The sequence below is a fragment of the Castanea sativa genome, chromosome 2 (assembly GCF_040712315.1).
Source record: "Castanea sativa cultivar Marrone di Chiusa Pesio chromosome 2, ASM4071231v1".
Lineage (NCBI taxonomy): Eukaryota > Viridiplantae > Streptophyta > Magnoliopsida > Fagales > Fagaceae > Castanea > Castanea sativa.
Window position 1 is genome coordinate 10,242,146 of NC_134014.1, and position 25,321 is coordinate 10,267,466.

Genomic DNA, 25,321 nt, shown 5'->3' on the forward strand with positions numbered 1-25,321 from the left:
TCTTGGAAAGAAAAACTTGTTCCAAAACATTCCAGTGGTCAAGCCATAGGATAATCTAAAAGAGATGAATTAATGATACAATAATGCTGCCACACATGGGACAAATTGGGTTAGTTTGTATTCCCTTGAATGATAAGCAAGTAGCCTAAAACCTCTTTGTAAGAAGCACAGCCATAAGAAAGATTGCATGCGAGAGGTGGGAACTTTCCACAAGCATTTAAGCTAAGTATTGTGATTTGGAAGGATGACTAGGCAGTCTAGGCCAGATTAACGTAGTTAAAAGCACACTTAGGTGTGCTTAAAACTCAAAGCTCAAAGCCCCAAGGTTTGAGCGCTTTGTTTGGGAAAACAAAAACTCATTTAATGAAGCATGCTTTAGACATGCTTTTTTGGCACTTTTTGAAGAAGCACAAAGCATGTCTAGTCGTGCTTTTATTTTATTTTATTGCTAAAGTTGATATAAATCATCAAAATTAATTGCTTGATCTTGAAAGTTCAAAGTCCCAAAGCTTGAGGGCTTTGTTTGACAAAACAAAAACTCATTTAATGCAACACACTTTAGGCATGCTTTTTTTATTTTTATTTTTATTATTTTATTGCGAAAAGGGATATGAGTCATTAAAATTAATTGCTTGATTTTGAAAGAAATGATATGGATTAATGATTTACTATACAGCCACTGTTATAAAGGTGGTGTATTACACAAACAATTGTTATTGTTTTTTTAGTTATATGTTTATAGATACTAACAAGATTAATTTATTTTTCTTGTGCTTTTTGGTCTCTAATTTTTAGATATATGTTGATTGAATCATATACATTAACTATCGTGGTTCTGTATTTTTATAAAGCACAACATAATTATATAAAATATTATGTTTAAACTATGATATTATCCATTAACAATTGTTTTCAATTAACTAAATAAAATTTTTAAGAAACTTATGTAAAAGTTGAACTTACAAACATTATACAATTGCACTAACGTAATGGGTAAAATTTAAAATATAAAAATTTTGAGTGTTGATTAATTTTTTTTTTTTTACCATATCTTACCAATATTTCTATAAAAGGTTATTGGATAAATGCTCATTTTATCAAAAAAGGCTTGATTCGTGATGCGTGTGCTTTGCGCCTAAGCTCTAAGAGGATTTTGAGCTTAAGAGAGCTTGATGTGAGTCGAGATAGAAATCAGTTGGTTGAAGCCCAGTTAGTAGGGATGGTCGGTTCTAAACTTCCAGTGGCCTGATTAGAGATCAAAATAGCTCTCTAATTGTATCCTATAAGTTGCTGCAAAGTCCCAACGAGGAGATTCTCCTCATCACCTTGACAAGGTCCTACAAGGAGAGGCTAAATGGCAGAGTCTAGTTTAGTTTGAAAACCAAAAAGTAATACTAGAGGTTCCTGTGAATGAACTACTTTCAAGGCCTAATGATTCATGAAACAGTATGGTTCAACTAATTAGTGAACAAATAACATAAGACTCCTGAAATGAATGCTATTATTTGCATGAATGACCTGAGTTCAAGGAGCATCTTGGTCCATTTGAGGATGGAAAAATAAAGTTTGAACATTTTTTGAAATCGAAATATAAAAAGAAAAAGAAAAAGAAAAGCATGTTAATTAAGGATTTGAAACTAAGGTATTTTTGTTGTTTTTGTTCAGAAAGTGCTTTATAACTTTGCAAGTCTTATTCTGTTTGGGATCCACTTATTTTGCTGAAATTGAAAACTTTTTGCTGAAAATATTGTAGATAAAGATAAAAGTTAGTTGAAATAGTACAGTGAGACTCATGAATAGTATCAAAAAGTGCAATGAGGCCATGAATAGTAGCAAAAATAAGCTGAATAATAAAATAAACTGCCTTTTTAATATGGAGCCAAACGCACACTTTATGTCCTGCTTCCGTATTGAATTTTCCAATTTGACTCTCATTGATGGGCATTTGATTTGCCCCATTTTTGCGCTTGCACACTTGGGTTGACTAAAGTGTTTGTTTAGGAATAACATGTTTACTTTTTTGTTGAAAGTGTGCTAATGTATATTTGTACCTTGAAAATATTTGAATAACTAAGAAAAGACGGGAAAAAGTAAGATTTTTAAAAAGTTGTATATAAAGGCTATACATAAAAGCTATACATAAAAGCTAAAAGCTGTTTCCAAATACACTCTAAATGCCACTATAAGGTTATTCACTTTTTTAGCTACCACTGTTATTGAAATGGAAATAGTTTGAAATTTCATGGAAGAAGTTGGGATGACAAGATTCTAGTAGTTCCCGTTTGATAATGTTGTTCTAGTAATGTTATTTAAGTGTTGTGGAAATAAGTGTGGGTGAAATTTTTTTGTGAAAATACGTGTTGTATTGTTTAAATAACGAAAATTGTTAAAAAAAGACAACCAAATAGATATTTCATATGGTTTCAAAAGTTCACTATCTTCTTTGGAAAATGGTAAAGTTGCTATACCAAGTTTTCTATAAAAGACATACCAACCAGCTATTTCTCAACCAAAAAAAAAAAAAACAAATAGCATTATAATGACTGTAATTGGTATCATTTCAACAACATAATAAATAAATACATAAATTACTTTTTTTTTTGGTGATGACACATTAGTTTGTAAGTTCACTCACTGATTTTTACAAAATCAGGTACTTCTACTGGATAAGACGAGATATCACTCCATGCATTGGCTATCTCAAACTTTGAATCATAAACACACTTCCACACTGCACTATTACACTTAAACCCACTCCCAAAGGCAATTTGCCAGACCCTATCCCCCCTTTTCATCCTCCCTTTTGCTTCTATGTAAGCGAGTTCATACCAAATTGAAGAAGATGAAGTATTTCCAAATTTATAAAGAGTCATCTTTGAGGGCTCAACATCTTGTTTTCTCAAGTGTAGATTCTTTTCAATTGCTTGAATAACAGCTTTCCCTCCTGCATGTATACAGAAATGCTCAAAAGCCTTCTTGAAATCAGGTATGTAAATGCTTGTTCTCCTTGTAGGCCACATCTTGTGGCATATTATGGAAAACCCATATCTAAGTTGCTCTTTGAATGGCAAAACCAATGGTCCTAGTGCAGCAATATTTGTTTTCAATGCAGCTCCAGCCACATGTACTATACCCTTTGATATTGATATCCCAACCTTGTTCTCAGAGTCCACATCCTGATAGACACAAGCATGGGATACATCATCTTGTGCTTTGTTTGTTCGAACAAGGTGTTGTAGCTCATACTTTGCCTTGCTCTTGTCTTCTTTACGGCTAGATAGTAATATAGCTGCACCTCCCATTCGAAAGAGACAATTGGTTAACAACATGGGTGAGTTTTTGCCAGTGTACCAATTCAAGTGTAGGCTCTCTGTGCTGACAATTAGAGCCAAAGAGTTACGGTGCACTCTCAACAAGTCTTTAGCTAGCCCCACAGATATGATTCCAGCACTACATCCCATGCCAGAGAGATGGAAGCTCATGACATTGCTTCTCATTCTGAAATTTTTAACTATCATAGAGCTGAGAGATGGTGTAGGACAAAACATACTAGCGTTAGAGATAACAATGTCAATAGCTTTGGGGTTGATACTGTTTTGCTTAAACAAGTTTGAGACCACAGAAAACATGACTGTCGCAACCTCTTCCACGGCAAGTGGGAGAGATTTTCTAATTGGTACTCGAGCAAGTGAAGGAGGAATGCAAGTTTCCTCACTGAACCCTGATTTTTCTAAGATTTTGATCTGGAAAGCAATGCTGTCAGGATCCATGTTATTAAGAAAGACAGCCTCTAGGAACATTGACTTGGGTAGCCTATAAGAGTTGGGCGGTTTGTAGCAAGCAAAGTCTAGTAAATAAATGGGGACTTTTCTTTTGTATTTAAGATATAGGACAACTAGTCCTGCAACTACTACCATCAAAAAATGGTGCAGGGTGTTCCAGATAATGAGATCAGGGAGGCTAGAAATGATGAGTATTAGGGTCATTGTTGCCACGGATGGAGGTTTAGATTTGTTTGTGGTCTTGACAGAATTGAATTAATTTAAGTTTGTTTGGCATGCATTGCTTGATTGGCATATGGGTTTTAAGGTTGAGGCGGAATGGGGTATGAATATTGGAGATAGAGCATGATACATGAGGAGAAAGAAAAAGGCCAGAGGAAAATTGAAAGAGAGGAATATGTATAGGGCATTGAACATCCTTTTGGTGCTTGTTTCAAGAATCAAGTTGTGCACGCAATGGTAAATTTCTTTCCTAATGCGGTTTCTTTGCTAAATGATGGTGACCAAATTATCTTAACAAACACTCATCCCAATTCTATTTTTGTGCAAATGTGTGACAGTTATTAGTGATCACACATAATCTATGAGTCGAGTTTATATATCTTTATGGTTTTGTAAATATGTGGGCACAAGTATATATATGCTTATGGGCTGAATTTGGAATCATGTTGTAACGAAATGATCTTCTAATTTAATTACTTTCATCAGGGCTGGAATGAGCCATTCTCAAAGGCCTGAGCCAAATTAAGGCTTAAAAGGTAGGGTTGGTTTAGTTTGGGGCATTTTCAATCTAAACCAACCTTGTTCGATTCAAATATTCATTATTATATATGTTGTGAAATTAAGTGTGAATTTGAATATGTTTGTATATGGGCCATAATAAAGAGTCATGTTAATGAGTGTCCTTAGAATATTGGTTAACAATCTATTTTAGGAAATTCCTGACACCACTTTTATGAGAAATGAAAAAAGTTGTCAAAACATTAATTTTTTTTTATTTTTTTGCATAAAAACTTTCTTGAAATGGATTATTAACCAATATTCTAAGGGCATTCGTTAGCATTTCCCATACTCTTAACTAATCAAGATTACATGTGTTTCCTCGGATTATATCTGGTTTACTTGTTAAATATTGGTCCATGGCTATTCCATAAGCCCATTCACAACAGCCCATTTTGAACCCACAACAACATGTAAGTGGTTTTACTTATTTACTTTGTTAGTTACTTTTTATATTTTTTTAAGTTCGTCAAATTCAAAATGAACATTTCCACAATAGCATTGATCTCTTTATGCAGTAGTACTTCGTAGCCAATGCAAATCTGTGACTGTCTGCGTGTATATTCCACAACGAATGTCCGCAGTAAGAAGCAACTTGATGTGGCTAGAGCATGAGATCACAAAAGAGTAGAAAAACCCAACTTTACGACTTTTGGAAGTGGTGGAGTTATCAATGACCACATAAGAAACCAATTAACTTGATCTGGGTACATCTAGCAATGAGCCTCAAATAGAGTTAGAGGTCCAATAATACCCCCAAGTGGCAATTAAAGGCAGTACAGAATGATAATTTTTTCAGGGAGTCAAAGAGTAAAAAAAGAAAGAAAAAAAGATCACAAAATATTTTCAAACAAACCAATCTAAAGGAATCTCTTCTAATCCACTAGAAACATTTTTTTTGTTGTTGTTGTAATATTAGATTTTTCAAATCCATTCCCTGAAGGCCTTCTTCAATTCTTTTATTCATGACTTCTTATATTCTTCCAATTACATTTTGTACAACACTTCCTCTCCTCATTTTCACTGTTATTCTCCTCTTCTTTTGGACCCAATCAATATTCTTCCAACAGTTCTTTCTCTTCCATCTTATTTTTCATAGAAAATGTTTGGCTCCAAACATGTGAACTTGGAGCTATTTTGCTCTAAGTAAATATATGATGGTTAAAGAGACGATTCATGTGTTGTTTTTGTCACATGCTCTTTTAATATATTACGTAGCTTGTTTATACAATACACATTGATAGTTTTATAAATTGTTACATAATAAGTTGAAAAAGGTATCCCGATTCACGTATTGATAGTTCAAATCTGTGCATCAAGCAGAATTTTTTGATGGAGGAGTCACCGATTCAGAAAAGCTTGAACAAATAATCTCTAAAAAAAGAAGAAAAAATATCTTCCCTTAGGCAGTTTCACTCCTAAATGATGGTGAGAAAATTATCTTCACAAACACTCATCCCAATTCTTTTTTTGTGCAAATGTGTGACAATTATTAGTGATCACACATAATCTATGACTTGAGTATATATATCTTTATGGTTTTGTAAATATGTGGGCACAAGTGTATATATGCTTATGGGTAGAATTTGGAATCAGGTTGTATTGAAATTGTCTCCTAATTTAATTACTTTCATTAGGGCCTGGAGTGAGCCATTCTCAAAGGCCTGAGCAAAATTAAGGCCTAAAAGGTAGGGGTTGGTTTAGTTTGGGGCATTTTGAATCTAAACCAATCTCGTTCGATTCAAATATTGCCAATCCCAACCAATGAATTATCGTGAAAATTACCAGACCAAACCAACCCATAGGTGATTGGTTTGAGTTAATTGAGCTAGGCCTTTTTGTCCTAGCCATTGGGTCATTTATCTCTTATATTTAAATGAAACTTCCTACGCTTTCAAAAAAAAAAAAAAAAAATTTAAACTTCCTGTAGATTTTTTTTTTTAAATTCTTAGGTGCGTGAGAACTAATAATAAGTAACAAGTTTTCATTTAAATTTCTAGTACATCAAACTAGCTAAATAGGAATTACAAGTACTTAAGTTTTCTTCCTCTATTATCATCCATGAACTTTTTGTACGTCATTCATGGAAGGCAATTGTCAACCCTACTGAACATCTATGGGAACCCATATGTCCACATCCATGGGAATCTTATGTTACGTCATTCTTCTTTGATCCAGCATAGTATGTAATATTATTTTGTTGGGCATTTGTTTAAAGATAATTTGGATGGGCTTTTGTGGGCTTGCCTGGTGTGGTAAATACTGTTTGGACTCTAAGAACATGTATCTTGTTCCTACTCCAACAATGAGAGACACTTTAATAATCTTGCCATATTGCCTTACACCATCATTAATTAGTTCTTATATCACTAGTTGGGGAGAGAAGACTTTGAGAATACTCTAATTGAAACCTTAATATAACATATAAGATACTACTTAACCCAAAAATTATTATCTCCCCAAAAAATTTCTCATAAATTATAAAATTCTCAGATTGTGTGAATTGGATTGAATGAGTTTGTGTTGCGTGAGCATATGCAATGATCAAAGAAAAAAAAAACTTTGACTAAATTAATGTAATTTGAGAATCTTAAATGATTGCGATCTAGATTCATATGTGGCTAAAATTTTTGAAGTATTAACGCTCAAAGTCACTTCTAGCTGTAATTCTTTTGCTGGGGTCCAAGGTAATAAAGTATTATGTATTTAATTCAACAAAGTAATAAATAATTTGGTTTGGATGATGAAATATTCATTATTATATATGTTGTGAAATTAAGTCTGAATTTGAGTATGTTTGTATATGGACCATTATAAATAATATACATGTAAGGATGGAGTGAGATTTAGGGTAAAAATTATAAATGTGTTTACTTTGTTGAATATTAAATAATACTCTTTGGGTCATGCTAACGTGTTTTTTTAAAACATTAGTTAGTAATCCATTTCAAGAAAGTTTTGACACCACATTTTTGGGAAATGAAAAAAGTTGTCAAAACATTAAATATTTTTTTTTTCCCATAAAATTTTCCTTTAAATGGATATTTAACCAATGCTCTAGGGACATTCGTTAGCATTTCTCATACTCTTAATTAATCAAGATTACATGTGTTTCCTCAAATTATATCTAGTTTACTTGTTAAATATTGGTCCTTGCCTATTCCATAAGGCCATTGACAAACGCCCATTTTGAACCCACAGCAGCATGCAAGTAGTTTTACTTATTTACTTTGTGAGTTACTTTTCATATAATTTTAAGTTCATCAACTTCAAAATGAACATTTTCACACTAGCATTGATCTCTTTCTGCAGTAGTATTTTGTAGCCAATGCAAATCTGTGACTGTCCGCATGCATATTTCACAATGAACGTCCATAGCAAGAAGCAACTTCATTTGGCTAGAGCATGGGATCACAAAAGAGTTGAATAAACCAGTTTTACGACCTTTGGAAGTGGTGGAGTGATCAATGACCACCTAAGAAACCAATAATTTGATCTGGGTACATCTTGCAATGAGCCTCAAATATAGTTAGCGGTCCAATATTTCCCCGAAAACGCAATTAAAGGCAGTACAGAACGATAATTTTTTGAGGGAGTCAAATATTTAAAAAAGAAAGAAAAAATAGATCAATAAATATTTTCAAAGAAACCGATCTGAAGGAATCTCCTTTAATCCACTCGCAATTTTTTTTTTTTATTGTTGTAAAATTTGATTTTTCAAATCCATGCCCTTAAGGCCTACTTCAATTCTTTCATTCATGAGTTCTTATATTCTTCCAATTACATTTTGTACAACTCTTCCTCTCCTCATTTTCAATGTTATTCTCCCCCTCTTCTTTTGGTCCCAAGCAGTATTCCTCCAACAGTTCTTTCTCTTCTATCTTATTTTTCATATAAATTTTTCATGGAAAACTTTTGGTTCCAAGCATGTGAACTTAGAGCTATTTTTCTCTAACTTATTATATGACGGTTAAGGAGACCATTCATGTATAGTTTTTGTCACATGCTCTTTTAATATATTATGTAGCTCGTTTATATAATACACATAGATAGTATTCTAAATTGTAACATAATAAGTTGAAAAAGGTATCTCCGAACAAGTTTGGAACTAAACTTTTCCCATTTTTAATTACTCCTTTCATTCTCATCTCACCCGTTTATATATCATAAACTCCATTTGTTTAACAATTTAAATATTTTGGTAGTTTATTTTTAATTGTTTCTATAATATTTTATTATTGATCAAATTGTTGCATCACATTTTCTGTAAATTTTCTTTTTATTCATCACATTATGATATGATAGCCTAATAGATAGCAACTGTTGGAAATCTTCGATATAAATTTGGTAAAATCCAAAAAATAAAAAAAATTGATTCAAGAATAGTTTTTTCAATTTGACTCCATCAAAACTCACAACAATATGTTTTACTCACCAAAACTACAAAAAGAGAAAGAGATCATTTTGTTTTTTTTGTTATAATCTATTCCTCGTTCGTTTAACTACATCAGCACCAAAACATACAAACATAATTAGCCTTCCCTTTCTTAATTTTTCCAAATTCTTATTCTAATAGTTGGAACTGGCAAATTAACAATAAAAAAAACCATAGGAAAGAATGGCATATTTTTTCAAACTCAAAAATCTAAGCCTTTTGTATTCAAGATTTTTTTTTAACAATGACTAACTCAAAATCATCCTTTTCATAAAATTAATTCAACAAATAGAGAGCAGGCTTAGAGGAATGGAAGTTAGAGCTTTTGTTCAACCCATATTGATGGTAGTGTTGAGGTCTTTGAGTGACTCGTGGTCCTAGATGAGTTTATACCTTCAATATAGAAACACAACATATGGGCAAGTTGGCTATTTATATTTTTTGGGCCTCTTTGGACCAATTTAACTTTTGAGAGGGTGTTACTTACAAGTCTCCAAAATATAGACTACACACTTTTACCGTAAACCCCATACAAAAAAAAAAAAAAAAATCTTTGGGGCTGGGAGGGCCATGGCATTACTTGGTCTCTCAATTAGATTCAAATATTTGATGCTAAATTGTTGTCAACATATTTTATATCGATGATCCAACTATTTAAAAATTGTCAGAAGCTTAAATTTGGATAAAGTTTGGTAACAAACTTGGTTGTGGCCAATGGCAATAACTTGGACAATAAATATATATATATATATATATATATATATATATATATATATATATATATATATATATATATATATATATATTTTATTGAATAAGAATTTTAACAATCTCACCATTAAATAACATTTTCATTTTATTATATCCTCCATGTTTGCAGAATTTCCCGAAAATCAAAAATCAATTGCTATATCATCACTAAAGTTTAAGTTTTAAGTTTTTGTAATATAAAATTATGCGTAAGAAATAAGTTATAGATCAAATAGTAAATAACATAATACTGATATGAAATTTGACACACTTGTTAAGAAAATGAAGAACAAACAATTCAAAGGTAAAAATTTTAAAATATATAGCAATAGTAATTTCTTTTAGTGGCAGTTGTAGATTTGGGCTACAATCAAGTTTGTAGCCTAACGATGTCCCTAATATATATTTTTTTAGAATGCATTTATAAACAAAGTCATGTAAATTTTTATTTTTTAGAATGTATTTATAAAACAAATTCATGTAAATTTTCTCAAATGGTAACTAGAGAAAAAGGTTCTGTGCTTTTTTTCCTACTAAAATTAAAATTAAAATTTAATGAAATAGATATTACTTTATTGTTATTATTTTCTTATTTCAACATTTTAATAAATTAGTGGGTATTACATTGTAAAGCCCTCGATATACGGGGGCAAATATAATTAGTCGATTTTATTGTTATATAAACGCAGTACTTAAACCTGTTCATTGGGGTGGATCTCGAGGTTACGGCTCTCGCATTCAAACATTTCATATTCTAGATGGTTCGTTTTTATTTGAAAATATTTTTTAATTATAAATGTTTACCAGAAAATATAAATTTTAATATAAAAACTTATGAAATAGAGATAAATTTGTTAATTGAATCCCAAATAAGTTTTTTTGATAAATTTGTACACAATAGAAAAAAATATAGCACAAGATTTTAATAAAATTCTCACACGTCAACAAAAAACTCATAAAAAATATAAATTTTTATTCACTTGTTATATATAATTAAAGATAATGAAATAATATTAACAAAACTTGCACATAACATTTTGTCTTTAATTACATCAAATGGCTCAGTATATGAATATATTTGTTATATTAGTTAATTTAGGGTTTCAAGTGACCACCGTGCACCCTTGGTGTGGTGGTCACTACATATGTATAGATACTTGTAGGGTGTGAGAGGTAACTGTCGGGGTTTAAGTCTCCAAGAAGAAACTTCATACATATATATACATAGATTAGATTAGAGTAGAAATTTAACCTTGTACGAAAAAAAAATTCTAGTGACTCACTATTATTATGAAGGTCATGATAATATATATATATATATATATAAATTTGTAATTAATTTGTGCATAACATGAACATGAACATGCTACTAATTTAAATATGAAACAAAGAAAGAAATTCCGCCTATTGCACTAAGCCCCAAACTATATCAAGCTGCCCGCTAGTAGGTGTAAGCCCACAAAGTTGGCATGCATGGTGAAGGTGAACTTCGTGTCAAACAACGTGATAGTTATTATCTCTCTTGACTTCCACAAAGAGCTCTAGCTTCCTGATTTAGGTCAGAAAAATCGGCTGCAACTTGGCCACATTTATCCTATAAAATGGTCGAATGGCCAGCATTTCTACTGCAAGCCAGTTCCGACTTTCGATAGAGCAATACACTGTGATTGAGAAATGGCCTTGAAATTAGTTCTCTTTGTTTACGTAATGGTTGCTGCATTGGCACTTCCAATAGCTAAAGCCACGTTACCCATCGGCGCTGGTGTTGTGTTCCAGGTCCAGCCGTCTTTTGTGCCTTGCTCTATTAACGGCAGTTTAGGTGCCAATGTTACCATCCGACCTTTCCCAAGTAAGTTTTCTCAAAATTTGTTACGGTTAGTCCAATGCACCATGACTACACACATTAGTCTCAGCTAATAAGGTACTTCAATCTCAACATTGTTTTGTTATGTTCACTTCTAGATGCTCAAGTACAACTGCAGTGTGGAGCTGGAAATGTGGTTGCTACTACAACAACCAATGCCGCTGGAGTATTTTCATTTTCCTTGGATGCTATACGACTTAGTATCTCAGCAACACTAGGCTTGAGTGCTTGCGATCTAGTGGTTATAACACCCCTCTCCACCTGCAACTCCACACTTCCAGCTGTGGGAGTCTTGAAATCGGACATACAGTTCGTTGCAACCAACGTTGTGGGTGCCCGTATAATTTTCACCTTTAGGCCAGTTGGGTTCCGTTACAGTTCCTCAACTTGAGGAATAGAAGAGTATTTACATGAATAAGGTCAATTGAACCAATGATATAGTATTTTCCTTTCCAACTCTATAATAATGTTATGAAGATTGTCATCCAATCTGTAAACTCCTTTCCTAATTAAGGAGTACTCCTGTTGCTATATATAATTAATAAAGCCTTTATTGTCCTTGAAATGAATATGGAGTTAGTTGTGGATTTCGTTTGACTTGTATATGATAATCAAGGAAATGTTAATTGGCAAAAAGCCTCTTTGATGGCGTTCGTTTTGGTATTATTGTGCGTAGGAAGTAAAAGTTTAATTTCAAAACTTATTTTAACCGGAAAGAATTATAGCGTTTAGAATATTTGGTAAAATACAGTGTTTAGTGTAGGAATATTTTTATAAAAATCATAATATTTTATATTTATTATTATTTTTAACTGTATGTTATGAGTTGGCTGCCTAGTAAACGTTAGGGGCTAACGTTTTTCTATTATTCAATCTTAATTCATTGCTATAAACCATCATCTTTAATTGGTTGAGTTTGTACAGTTTTTATGTTACCGTTGGGATTGCTATATTATGATTCAATATAATGCCTATTTACTATCCACTTTAAATATAATTATAACAACAATAAAGTAAGTTTGAAACCCAAATAAACTTGATCTATTTTTTTTTTTTGAGCAACAAATAAACTTGATCTTTATTGTATGTTTCTTCAGCTATTATGAATATGCGGCCAACACGTCCTATTTCGCATGAGAAAATCAATTTTCTTATGGGCACCATTTTCTTGCAGAGAAGATAAATACCTACATTTTTGCTGAATCAGAATTCTAATTTCATGAAAATAAGATATCCTTCGATACACTACATCTTTTGGGTAAAAGAAAAGTACTATTGAGAGATTCCTATCCTACAAGCGGTGTGGGTTTGTAAGGATATTCAGCAAGGTGGCTGAGTTGTTGTATCCCGAGGGCAGCACGCACAATGTTTTTTTTCTGCTACACCAAAAATAGGAATGACAACGGGTCGGATTCGGCCTAGGTTTTTTTTTTTTTTTAATGCCTGACCCTACCCCTCGGCTTGTACCCGTTACCTGAACTCGGCCTGTTTAATAAATGGTTTTTTTTCGGGCCCCAAACCCGCGGCCCAATACAATTAAATTAAATGGAAGCCTATAATGTGGCCCAAAAAAAAAAAACATATTTTCTCCTATTCAAATCTTTGCATCAAGCAGAATTTTTTGATGGAGGAGTCACCGATTAAGAAAAGCTTGAACAAATAATCGCCAAAAAAAGAAGAGAAAATATCTTTGCTAAGGCGGTTTCATTGCTAAATGATGGTGACAAAATTATCTTCACAAACACTCATCCCAATTCTTTTTTTGTGCAAATGTGTGACAATTATTAGTGATCACAGATAATCTATGAGTTGAGTTTATATATCTTTATGGTTTTGTAAATATGTGGGCACAAGTATATATATGCTTATGGGCAGAATTTGGAATCAGGTTGTATCGAAATGGTCTCCAAATTTAATTACTTTCATTAGGGCCTGGAGTGAGCCATTCTCAAAGGCCTGAGCGAAATTAAGGCCTAAAAGGTAGGGGTTGGTTTAGTTTGGGGCATTTTGAATCTAAACCAATCTCGTTCGATTCAAATATTGCCAATCCCAACCAATCAATTATCACGAAAATAACCAGACCAAACCAACCCATAGGTGATTGGTTTGAGTTAATTGAGCTAGGCTTTTTTGTCCTAGGCATTGGGTCCTTTATCTCTTATATTGAAATGAAACTTCCTATGCTTTCAAAAAAAAAAAAAAAAAAATTTAGACTTCCTTCAGAATTTTTTTTTTTTGATTCTCAGGTGCGTTAGAACTAATAATAAGTAACAAGTTTTCATACAATTTTTTGACACATCAAACTAGCTAAATAGGAATTACAAGTACTTACGTTTTCTTCCTCTATCATCGTCCATGAAGTTTTTGTACGTCATTCGTGGAGGGCAATTGTCAAACCTACAAAACATCTATGGGAACCCATATGTCCACATCCATGGGAATCTTATGCTACGTCACTCTTCTTTGATCTAGCATAATATGTAATATTATTTTGTCTGGCATTTTTTTAAAGATAATTTGGATGGGCTTTTGTGGGCTTGCCTGGTGTGGTAAATACTGTGTAGACTCTATGAACACGCATGTTGTTCCTACTCCAACTATGAGAGACACTTTAATAATTGTGCCATATTGCCTTACACCGTCATTAATTAGCTCTTATATCACTAGTTGGGGAGAGAAGACTTTGAGAATACTCAAATTGAAACCTTAATATAACATAGAAGATACTACTTAACCCAAAAATTATTATGCCCCCAAAAAATTTCTCATTAATTATGAAGTTCTCAGATTGTGTGGATTGGATTGAATGAGTTTGTGTTGCGTAAGCATATGTAATGATCAAAGAAAAAAAAACTTTGACTAAATTAATGTAATTTGAGAATCTTAAATGATTGCGATCTAGATTCATATGTAGCTAAAAGTTTTTAAGTATTAATGCTCAAAGTCACTTCTAACTGTAATTCTTTTGCTGGGGTCCAAAGTAATAAAGTATTATCTATTTAATTCAACAAAATAGTAAATAATTTGGTTTGGATAATGAAATATTCATTATTATATATATTGTGAAATTAAGTCTGAATTTGAATATGTTTGTATATGGACCGTTATAAACAATATACATATAAAGATGGATTGAGACTTAGGGTAAAAATTATAAATGTGTTTACTTTGTTGAATATTAAATAATACTCTTAGGGTCATGCTAATGTGTGCCCTTAGGGCATTGGTTAACAATCCATTTTAGGAAAGTTTTGACACCACTTTTTTGGGAAATGAAAAATGTTGTCAAAATATTAATTTTTTTTTGTTGTTTTCTCATAAAATTTTTCTTTAAATGGATTATTAACCAATGCTCTAAAGACATTCGTTAGCATTTCCAATGCTCTTAACTAATTAAGATTACGTGTGTTTCCTTGGATTATATCTGGTTTACTTGTTAAATATTGGTCCTTGCCTATTCCATAAGGCCATTGACAAACGCCCATTTTGAACCCACAGCAGCATGTAAGTGGTTTTACTTATTTACTTTGTGAGTTACTTTTTATATATTTTTAAGTTCATCAAATTCAAAATGAACATTTCCACACTAGCATTGATCTCTTTATGCAGTAGTATTTTGTAGCCAATGCAAATCTATGACTGTCCGCATCCGTATTCTACAACGAATGTCGATAGCAAGAAGCAACTTCATGTGGCCAGAGAATGAGATCACAAAAGAGTTGAAAAAACCAGTTTTATGACTTTTGGAAGTGGTGGAGTTATCAATGACCACATAAGAAACCAATCAATTTGATTGGGGTACATCTAGCAATGAGCCTCAAATAGAGTTGGAGGTCCAATATTTTCCTAAAAAGGCAATTAAAGGTAGTATAGAACGATACTTTTTTCAGGGCGTCATAGAGTTAAAAAAGAAAGAAAAAATCATCACTAAGTATTTTCAAACAAACCGATCTAAAGGAATCATTTATAATCCACTAGCAACAGTTTTTTATTTATTTATTTTTATTGTTGTAAAATTTGATTTTTCAAATCCACTCCCTTAAGGCCATCTTCAATTCTTTCATTCATGACTTCTTATTTTCTTCCATTTACATTTTGTACAACACTTCCTCTCCTCATTTTCACTGTTATTCTCCTCTTCTTTTGGACCCAATCAATATTCTTCCAACAGTTCTTTCTCTTCCATCTTATTTTTCATAGAAAATGTTTGGCTCCAAACATGTGAACTTGGAGCTATTTTGCTCTAAGTAAATATATGATGGTTAAAGAGACGATTCATGTGTTGTTTTTGTCACATGCGCTTTTAATATATTACGTGGCTCGTTTATACAATACTCATAGATAGTCTAATAAATTGTTACATAATAAGTTGAAAAAGGTATCTACGAACAAGTTTGGAACTAAACTTTTCCCTTTTTTCATTACTCCTTTTATTCTCATCTCACCCGTTTATATATATCATAAACTCCATTTCTTTAACATTTTACATATTTTGGTAGTTTTTTCTAATTGTTTCTATAATATTTTATTATTCATCAAATTCTTGCATCACATTTTCTATAAATTTTCTTTTTATTCATCTCATTATGACATGATAGCCTAATAGATAGCAACCACTGGAAATCTTCGATATAAATTTGGTAAAATCCAAAAACTAAAAAAATTGATTCAAGAATAGTTTTTTCAATTTGACTCTATTAAAACTCACAACAATATGTTTTACTCACCAAAACTACAAAAAGAGAAAGATATCATTTTGTTTTTTTTTTTTTTGTTATAATCTATTCCTCGTTCTTTTAACTACATCAGCACCAAAACATACAAACATAATTAGCCTTCACTTTCTTAATTTTTCCAAATTCTTATTCTAATAGTTGAAATAGGTAAACTAACTATAAAAAAAACCATAGAAAAGAATGGCATATTTTTTCGAACTAAAAAATCTAAGCCTCTTGTATTCAAGATTTTTTTTTAATAATGATTAATTCAAAATCATCCGTTTCACAAAATTAATTCAACAAAGAGAGAGCAGGCTTAGAGGAATGGAAGTCAGAGCTTTTGTTCAACCCATATTGATGGTAGTGTTGAGGTCCTTGAGTGACTCGTGGTCCTAGATGAGTTAATACCTTCAATATAGAAACACAACATATGGGCAAGTTGGCTATTTATATTTTTTGGGCCTCTTTGGACCAATTTAACTTTTGAGAGGGTGTTACTTACAAGTCTCCAAAGAATAGACTTCATACTTTTACGGTAAACCCCATACAAAAAAAAAAAAAAAAAAACTTTAGGGCTGGGAGGGCCATGGCATTACTTGGTCTATCGATTAGATTCAAATCTTTGATCCGAAATTGTTGTTAACATATTTTATATTAATGATCCAACTATTTAAAAATTGTCACAAGATTAAATTTGGATAAAGTTTGGTAACAAACTTGGTTGTAGCCAATGGCAATAACTTGGACAATATATATATATTTTTTTATTGAATAAGAATTTTAACAATCTCACCATTAAATAACATTTTCTTTTTATTATATTCTCCATGTTTGCAGAATTTCCTAAAAATCAAAAATCAATTGCTATATTATCACTAAAGTTTAAGTTTTAAGTTTTTGTAATATAAAATTATGCGTAAAAAATAAGTTATAGATCAAATAGTAAATAACATAATATTTATATAGAATTTGACATACTTGTTAAGAATATAAAGAACAAGCAATTCAAAAATATAAATTTTAAAATATATAGCAATAGTAATTTTTTTTAGTGGAAGTTGTAGATTTGGCCTACAATCAAGTTTGTAGCCTAACGATGTCCCTAATATATATATTTTTTAGGTTGCATTTATAAATAAAGTCATGTAAATTTTTATTTTTTAGAATGTATTTTGAAAACAAAGTCATGTAAATTTTCTCAAATGGTTACTGGGAAAAAAGGTTATATCCTTTTTTTTCCTACCAAAATTAAAATTAAAATTTAATGAAATAGATATTACTTGATTGTTATTATTTTCTTATTATTACATTTTAATAAATAAGTGGGTAATACATTGTAAAGCCCGCGATATACGGGGGCAAATATAATTACTCGATTTTATTGCGATATTAATGCACTACTTGTACCTGTTCATTGGGGTGGATCCCGAGGTTACGGCTCTTGCAATAAAGTATTTTATATTCTAGATAGTTCGTTTTTATTTGAAAATATTTTTTAATTATAAATGGTTACGAGAAAGTATAAATTTTAATATAAAAACTTATGAAATAGAGATAAATTTGTTAATTGAATCTCAAATAGGTTTTTTTGATTAATTTTTACTCAATAGAAAAAAATATAGCACCAGATTTTAATAAAATTCTCACATGTCAACAAAAAATTCGTAAAAAAAAAATATTTTTATTAACTTATTATATATAATTAAAGATAATGAAATAATATTAGCAAAACTTGCACATAACATTTTGTCTTTAATTACATCAAATGGCTCAGTATATGAATATCTTTGTTATATTAGTTAATTTAGGATTTCAAGTGACCACCGTGCACCCTTGGTGCGGTGGTCACTACATATGTATAAATATTTGTAGGGTGTGGGGGGCAACTGTCGGGGTTGAAGTCTCCAGGAAGAAACTTCATATATATATACACACAGATTAGGTTAGAGTAGAAATTTAACCTTGTACAAAAAAAAATTCTAGTGACTCACTATTATTATAAAGGTTGTGATAATATATATATATATATATATATATATATATATAAATTTGTAATTAATTTGTGCATAACATGAACATGAACATGCTACCAATTTAAATATGAAACAAAGAAAGAAATTCCGCCTAAATTTATTGCACCAAGCCCCAAACTATATCAAGCGGCCCGGTAGTAGGTTTAAGCCCACAAAGTTGGTATCCATGGTGAAGGTGAATATCGTGTCAAACGACGTGATAGTTATTATCTCTCCTGACTTGCACAGAGAGCTCTAGCTTCCTGATTTATGTCAGAAAAATCGGCTGCACTTGGCCACATTTATCCTATAAAATGGTCGAATGGCCAGCATTACTACTGCAAGCCAGTTTCGACTTTCGGTAGAGCAATACACTGTGATTGAGAAATGGCCTTCAAATTAGTTCTCTTTGTTTCCGTAATGGTTGCTGCATTGGCACTTCCAATAGCTAAAGCCACGTTGCCCATCCGCGCTGGTGTTGTGTTCCAGATACAGCCGTCTTTTGTGCCTTGCTCTATTAACGGCAGTTTAGGTGCCAATGTTACCATCCGACCTTTCCCAAGTAAGTTTTCTCAAAATTTGTTACGGTTAGTCCAATGCACCATGACTACACACATTAGTCTCAGCTAATAAGGTACTTCAATCTCAACATTGTTTTGTTATGTTCACTTCTAGATGCTCAAGTACAACTGCAGTGTGGAGCTGGAAATGTGGTTGCTACTACAACAACCAATGCCGCTGGAGTATTTTCATTTTCCTTGGATGCTATACGACTTAGTCTCTCAGCAACACTAGGCTTGAGTGCTTGCGATCTAGTGGTTATAACACCCCTCTCCACCTGCAACTCCACACTTCCTGCTGTGGGAGTCTTGAAATCGGACATACAGTTCGTTGCAACCAGCGTTGTGGGTGCCCGTATAATTTTCACCTTTAGGCCAGTTGGGTTCCGTTACAGTTCCTCAACTTGAGGAATAGAAGAGTATTTACATGAATAAGGTCAATTGAACCAATGATATATTATTTTCCTTTCCAACTCTATAATAATGTTATGAAGATTGTCATCCAATCTGTAAACTCCTTTCCTAATTAAGGAGTACTCCTGTTGCCATATATAATTAATAAAGCCTTTATTGTCCTTGAAATGAATATGGAGTTAGTTGTGGATTTCGTTTGACTTGTATGTGATAATCAAGGCAATGTTAATTGGCAAAAAGCCTCTTTGATGGCGTTCGTTTTGGTATTATTGTGCGTAGGAAGTAAAAGTTTAATTTCAAAACTTATTTTAACCGGAAAGAATTATAGCGTTTAGAACATTTGGTAAACTACAGTGTTAAGTGTAGAAATATTTTTATAAAAATCATAAAATTTTATATTTATTATTATTTTTTACTGTATGTTATGAGTTGGCTGCCTAGTAAACGTTAGTGGCTAACGTTTTTCTATTATTCAATATTAATTCATTGCTTTAAACCATTATCTTTAATCAGTGGCGGAGCCAGGATTTTAGTCTAGAGGGGGCAATATTAAAAGTGAAATTAATCTAAAAAATACTAATAAAAAATAATAACAGAATAAATAAAAAATTATAAGCAAATATGAATATATTTCATATTATTAAAATAAATAAACAAAAATAACAAATTCATTGCTACTAAAAAATTTACAAATTGATGGAGTAAAAATGTGATTAGTGTTACTTAAAAAAGCATAATGAATAAATGTTTGAAATTATTTTGTTTGATTGGTGACATGCTAATTTGTAAGATATAAGTAGTAAAATATGTAATATCCTAGCATCATTCAAGAATAAAATGCTATAAAAAGTATCATAAATAGTAAAAATTGTGATGTAGGACAAGACAAAAGTTTGGTGTTTGTGAACTTTTTTTTCCTTTCTTTTTCTTGAGAGTCACGTTCAACCAAGAAGTCATTTTTTTTTTCCTCCATGTAAGTAAGTACTTGAGTACTGATGCTAAAAAATTTTAGGAGTCAGGGGGCCCAGGTGCCCCCCTTCGCCCCCCATGGCTCCGCCAGTGTCTTTAATTGGTTGAGTTTGTACAGTTTTCATGTCACCGTTGGCATTGATATATTATGATTCAATATAATTACTATTTACTATCCACTTGAAAGATAATTATAACAACAATAAAGTAAATTTGAAACCCAAACAAACTTGATCTTTTTTTTTTTTTTGAGCAACAAATAAACTTGATCTGTACTGTATGTTTCTTCAGCTATTATGAATATGCAGCCAACACGTCCAATTTCAGATGAGAAAATCAATTTTCTTTTGGGCACCATTTTCATGCAAAAAATATAACTACCTATGTTTTTGTGGAATCAAAATTCTAATTTCATGAAAATATGATATCCTTCGATGGACTATATCTTTTGGGTAAAAGAAAAGTACTATTGAGAGATTCCTATCCTACAAGCGGTGTGGGTTTGTAAGGATATTCGACAAGGTGGCTGAGTTGTTGTATTTGGAGGGCGGCACGTACAATGTTATTTGTCTGCTGCACCGGAAATAGGAATGACAACGGGTCGGGTTCGGCCTAGGTTTTTTTTTTATGCCCAAACCTGCCCCGCAGGCTTGTACCCGTAACTTGAACCCGGCCCGTTTAATAAACGGTTTTTTTTGGGCCCCAAACCCGCGGCCCAATAAAAAAAAGATTGAATGGAATCCTATAACGTGGCCCAAAAAAAAAAACATATTTTCTCATATTGAAATCTGTGCATCAAGCAGAATTTTTTGATGGAGGAGTCACCGATTAAGAAAAGCTTGAACAAATAATCGCTAAAAAAAGAAGAAAAAATATCTTCCCTTAGGCAGTTTCATTGCTAAATGATGGTGACAAAATTATGTTCACAAACACTCATCCCAATTCTTTTTTTGTGCAAATGTGTGACAATTATTAGTGATCACACATAATCTATGACTTGAGTTTATATATCTTTATGGTTTTGTAAATATGTGGGCACGAGTATAAATATGCTTATGGGTAGAATTTGGAATTAGGTTGTATCGAAATTGTCTCCTAATTTAATTACTTTCATTAGGGCCTGGAGTGAGCCATTCTCAAAGGCCTGAGCGAAATTAAGGCCTAAAAGGTAGGGGTTGGTTTAGTTTGGGGCATTTTGAATCTAAACCAATCTCATTCGATTCAAATATTGCCAATCCCAACCAATCAATTATCATGAAAATTACCAGACCAAACCAACCCATAGGTGATTGGTTTGAGTTAATTGAGCTAGGCCTTTTTGTCCTAGCCATTGGGTCATTTATCTCTTATATTGAAATGAAACTTCCTACGCTTTCAAAAAAAAAAAAAATTTAAACTTCCTGTAGATTTTTTTTTTTTAATTCTTAGGTGCGTCAGAACTAATCATAAGTAACAAGTTTTTATTTAAATTTCTAACACATCAAACTAGCTAAATAGGAATTACATGTACTTACATTTTCCTCCTCTATTATCATCCATGAACTTTTTGTACGTCATTCATGGAAGGCAATTGTCAACCCTACTAACCATCTATGGGAACCCATATGTCCACATCCATGGGAATCTTATGTTACGTCATTCTTCTTTGATCTAGCATAATATGTAATATTATTTTGTTGGGCATTTGTTTAAAGATAATTTGGATGGGCCTTTGTGGACTTGCCTGGTGTGGTAAATACTGTTTGGACTCTTAGAACATGTGTCTTGTTCCTACTCCAACTATGAGAGACACTGTAATAATCTTGCCATATTGCCTTACACCATCATTAATTAGTTCTTATATCACTAGTTGGGGAGAGAAGACTTTGAGAATACTCTAATTGAAACCTTAATATAACATATACGATACTACTCAACCCAAAAACTATTATCTCCCCAAAAAATTACTCATAAATTATGAAATTCTCAGATTGTGTGGATTGGATTGAATGAGTTTGTGTTGCGTGAGCATATGCAATGATCAAAGAAAAAAAAACTTTGACTAAATTAATGTAATTTGAGAATCTTAAATGATCGCGATCTAGATTCATATGTGGCTAAAAGTTTTTAAGTATTAATGCTCAAAGTCACTTCTAGCAGTAATTCTTTTGCTGGGGTCCAAAGTAACAAAGTATAACGTATTTAATTCAACAAAGTAATAAGTAATTTGGTTTGGAAAATGGAATATTCATTATTATATATATTGTGAAATTAAGTTTGAATTTGAATATGTTTGCATATGGACCGTTATAAACAATATACATATAAAGATGGATTGAGACTTAGGGTAAAAATTATAATTGTGTTTACTTTGTTGAATATTAAGTAATACTCTTAGGGTCATGCTAAAGAGTGCCCTTAGGGCATTGGTTAACAATCAATTTTAGGAAAGTTTTGACACCACTCTTTTGGGAAATAAAAAAAGTTGTCAAAATATTAATTGTTTTTTTTTCCCATAAATTTTTTCTTTAAATGGATATTTAACCAATGCTCTAGGGACATTCGTTAGCATTTTCCATACTCTTAATTAATCAAGATTACATGTGTTTCCTAGGATTATATCTGGTTTACTTGTTAAATATTGGTCCTTGCCTATTCCATAAGGCCATTGACAAACGCCCATTTTGAACCCACAGTAGCATGTAAGTAGTTTTACTTATTTACTTTGTGAGTTACTTTTTATATAATTTTAAGTCCATCAAATTCAAAATGAACATTTCCACACTAGCATTCATCTCTTTATGCAGTAGTATTTTGTAGCCAATGCAAATCTCTGACTGTCTGCATGCATATTCCACAATGAATGTCCATAGCAAGAAGCAACTTCATGTGGCTAGAGCATGGAATCACAAAAGAGTTGAAAAAACTAGTTTTACGACTTTTGGAAGTGGTGGAGTTATCAATGACCACCTAAGAAACCAATAATTTGATCTGGGTACATCTTGCAATGAGCCTCAAATATAGTTAGCGGTCCAATATTTTCCTGAAAACGCAATTAAAGGCAGTGCAGAATGATAATTTTTTCAGGGAGTCAAATATTTAAAAAAGAATGAAAAAATAGATCAATAAATATTTTCAAAGAAATCGATCTGAAGGAATCTCCTCTAATCCACTAGCAAATTTTTATTTTTTATTTTTTATTGTAGTAAAATTTGATTTTTCAAATCCATGCCCTTAAGGCCTTCTTCAATTCTTTCATTCATGAGTTCTTATATTCTTCCAATTACATTTTGTACAACTCTTCCTCTCCTCATTTTCAATGTTATTGTCCGCCTCTTCTTTTGGTCCCAAGCAGTATTCCTCCAACAGTTCTTTCTCTTCCATCTTATTTTTCATATAAATTTTTCATGGAAAACTTTGGGTTCCAAACATGTGAACTTAGAGCTATTTTGCTCTAACTTATTATATGACGGTTAAGGAGACCATTTATGTATAGTTTTTGTCACATGCTCTTTTAATATATTATGTAGCTTGTTTATATCATACACATAGATAGTATTATAAATTGTAACATAATAAGTTGAAAAAGGTATTTCCGAACAAGTTTGGAACTAAACTTTTCCCATTTTTCATTACTCCTTTCATTCTCATCTCACCCGTTTATATATCATAAACTCCATTTCTTTAACATTTTAAATATTTTGGTAGTTTTTTTAACTGTTTCTATAATATTTTATTATTGATCAACTTGTTGCATCACATTTTCTATAAATTTTCTTTTTATTCATCTCATTATGATATGATAGCCTAATAGATAGCAACCGTTGGAAATCTTCGATATAAATTTGGAAAAATCCAAAAACTAAAAAAAATTTATTCAAGAATAGTTTTTTCAATTTGACTCTATCAAAAGTCACAACAATATGTTTTACTCGCCAAAACTACAAAAAGAGAGAGAGATCATTTTGTTTTTTTTTGTTGTAATCTATTCCTCGTTCTTTTAACTACATCAGCACCAAAACATACAAACATAATTAGCCTTCCCTTTCTTAATTTTTCCAAATTCTTATTCTTATAGTTGAAATAGGCAAATTAACTATAAAAAAAACCATAGAAAAGAATGGCATATTTTTTCGAACTCAAAAATCTAAACCTTTTGTATTCAAGATTTTTTTTTTTTTAACAATGATTAATTCAAAATCATCCTTTCCATAAAATTAATTCAACAAAGAGAGAGCAGGCTTAGAGAAATGGAAGTCAGAGCTTTTGTTCAACCCATATTGATGGTAGTGTTTAGGTCCTTGAGTGACTTGTGGTCCTAGATGAGTTGATACCTTCAATATAGAAACACAACATATGGGCAAGTTGGCAATTTATAATTTTTGGGCCTCTTTGGACCAATTTAACTTTTGAGAGGGTGTTACTTACAAGTCTCCAAAGTATAGACCACACACTTTTACCGTAAACCCCATACAAAAAAAAAAAAAAAACTTTGGGGTTGGGAGGGCCATGGCATAACTTGGTCTCTCGATTAGATTCAAATCTTTGATCCTAAATTGTTGTCAACATAGTTTATACTGACGATCCAACTATTTAAAAATTGTCACAGGCTTAAATTTGGATAAAGTTTGGTAACAAACTTGATTGTAGCCAATGGTAATAACTTGGACAATATATATATTTTTTATTGAATAAGAATTTTAACAATCGCTCCATTAAATAACATTTTCTTTTTATTATATCCTCCATGTTTGCAGAATTTCCAGAAAATCAAAAATTAATTTCTATATCATCACTAAAGTTTAAGTTTTAAGTTTTTGTAATATAAAATTCTGCATAAAAAATAAGTTATAGATCAAACAGTAAATAACATAATATTGATATGAAATTTGACATACTTGTTAAGAATATAAAGAACAAGCTATTCAAAGATAAAAATTTCAAAATGTATAGCAATAGTAATTTTTTTTAGTGGAAGTTGTAGATTTGGGCTACAATCAAGTTTGTAGCCTCACGATGTCCCGAATATATATTTTTTTAGAATGCATTTATAAAGAA

At 31.7% G+C, this 25,321-nt stretch overlaps 3 protein-coding genes across 3 annotated transcripts; 2 read left to right on the forward strand and 1 right to left on the reverse strand.

Moving 5' to 3' along the window:
- Window positions 1-2,627: 2,627 nt before the first annotated feature.
- On the reverse strand, window positions 2,628-3,986 carry LOC142624867 (putative 3-ketoacyl-CoA synthase 21). The gene has a single exon (XM_075798599.1). It carries the CDS (start codon window positions 3,984-3,986, stop codon window positions 2,628-2,630), a length of 1,359 nt encoding a protein of 452 aa, XP_075654714.1.
- Window positions 3,987-11,374: 7,388 nt separating this feature from the next.
- On the forward strand, window positions 11,375-12,269 carry LOC142625919 (phylloplanin-like). Its single transcript, XM_075799674.1, has 2 exons — window positions 11,375-11,596; window positions 11,710-12,269. Exons 1-2 carry the CDS (start codon window positions 11,422-11,424, stop codon window positions 12,000-12,002), a joined length of 468 nt encoding a protein of 155 aa, XP_075655789.1. The 5' UTR covers window positions 11,375-11,421; the 3' UTR covers window positions 12,003-12,269.
- A 6,409-nt stretch (window positions 12,270-18,678) lies between these two features.
- On the forward strand, window positions 18,679-19,483 carry LOC142625920 (phylloplanin-like). Its single transcript, XM_075799675.1, has 2 exons — window positions 18,679-18,903; window positions 19,017-19,483. The coding sequence occupies exons 1-2, from the start codon at window positions 18,729-18,731 to the stop codon at window positions 19,307-19,309; spliced, it is 468 nt and encodes a 155-aa protein (XP_075655790.1). The 5' UTR covers window positions 18,679-18,728; the 3' UTR covers window positions 19,310-19,483.
- The last annotated feature ends 5,838 nt before the right edge of the window (window positions 19,484-25,321 follow it).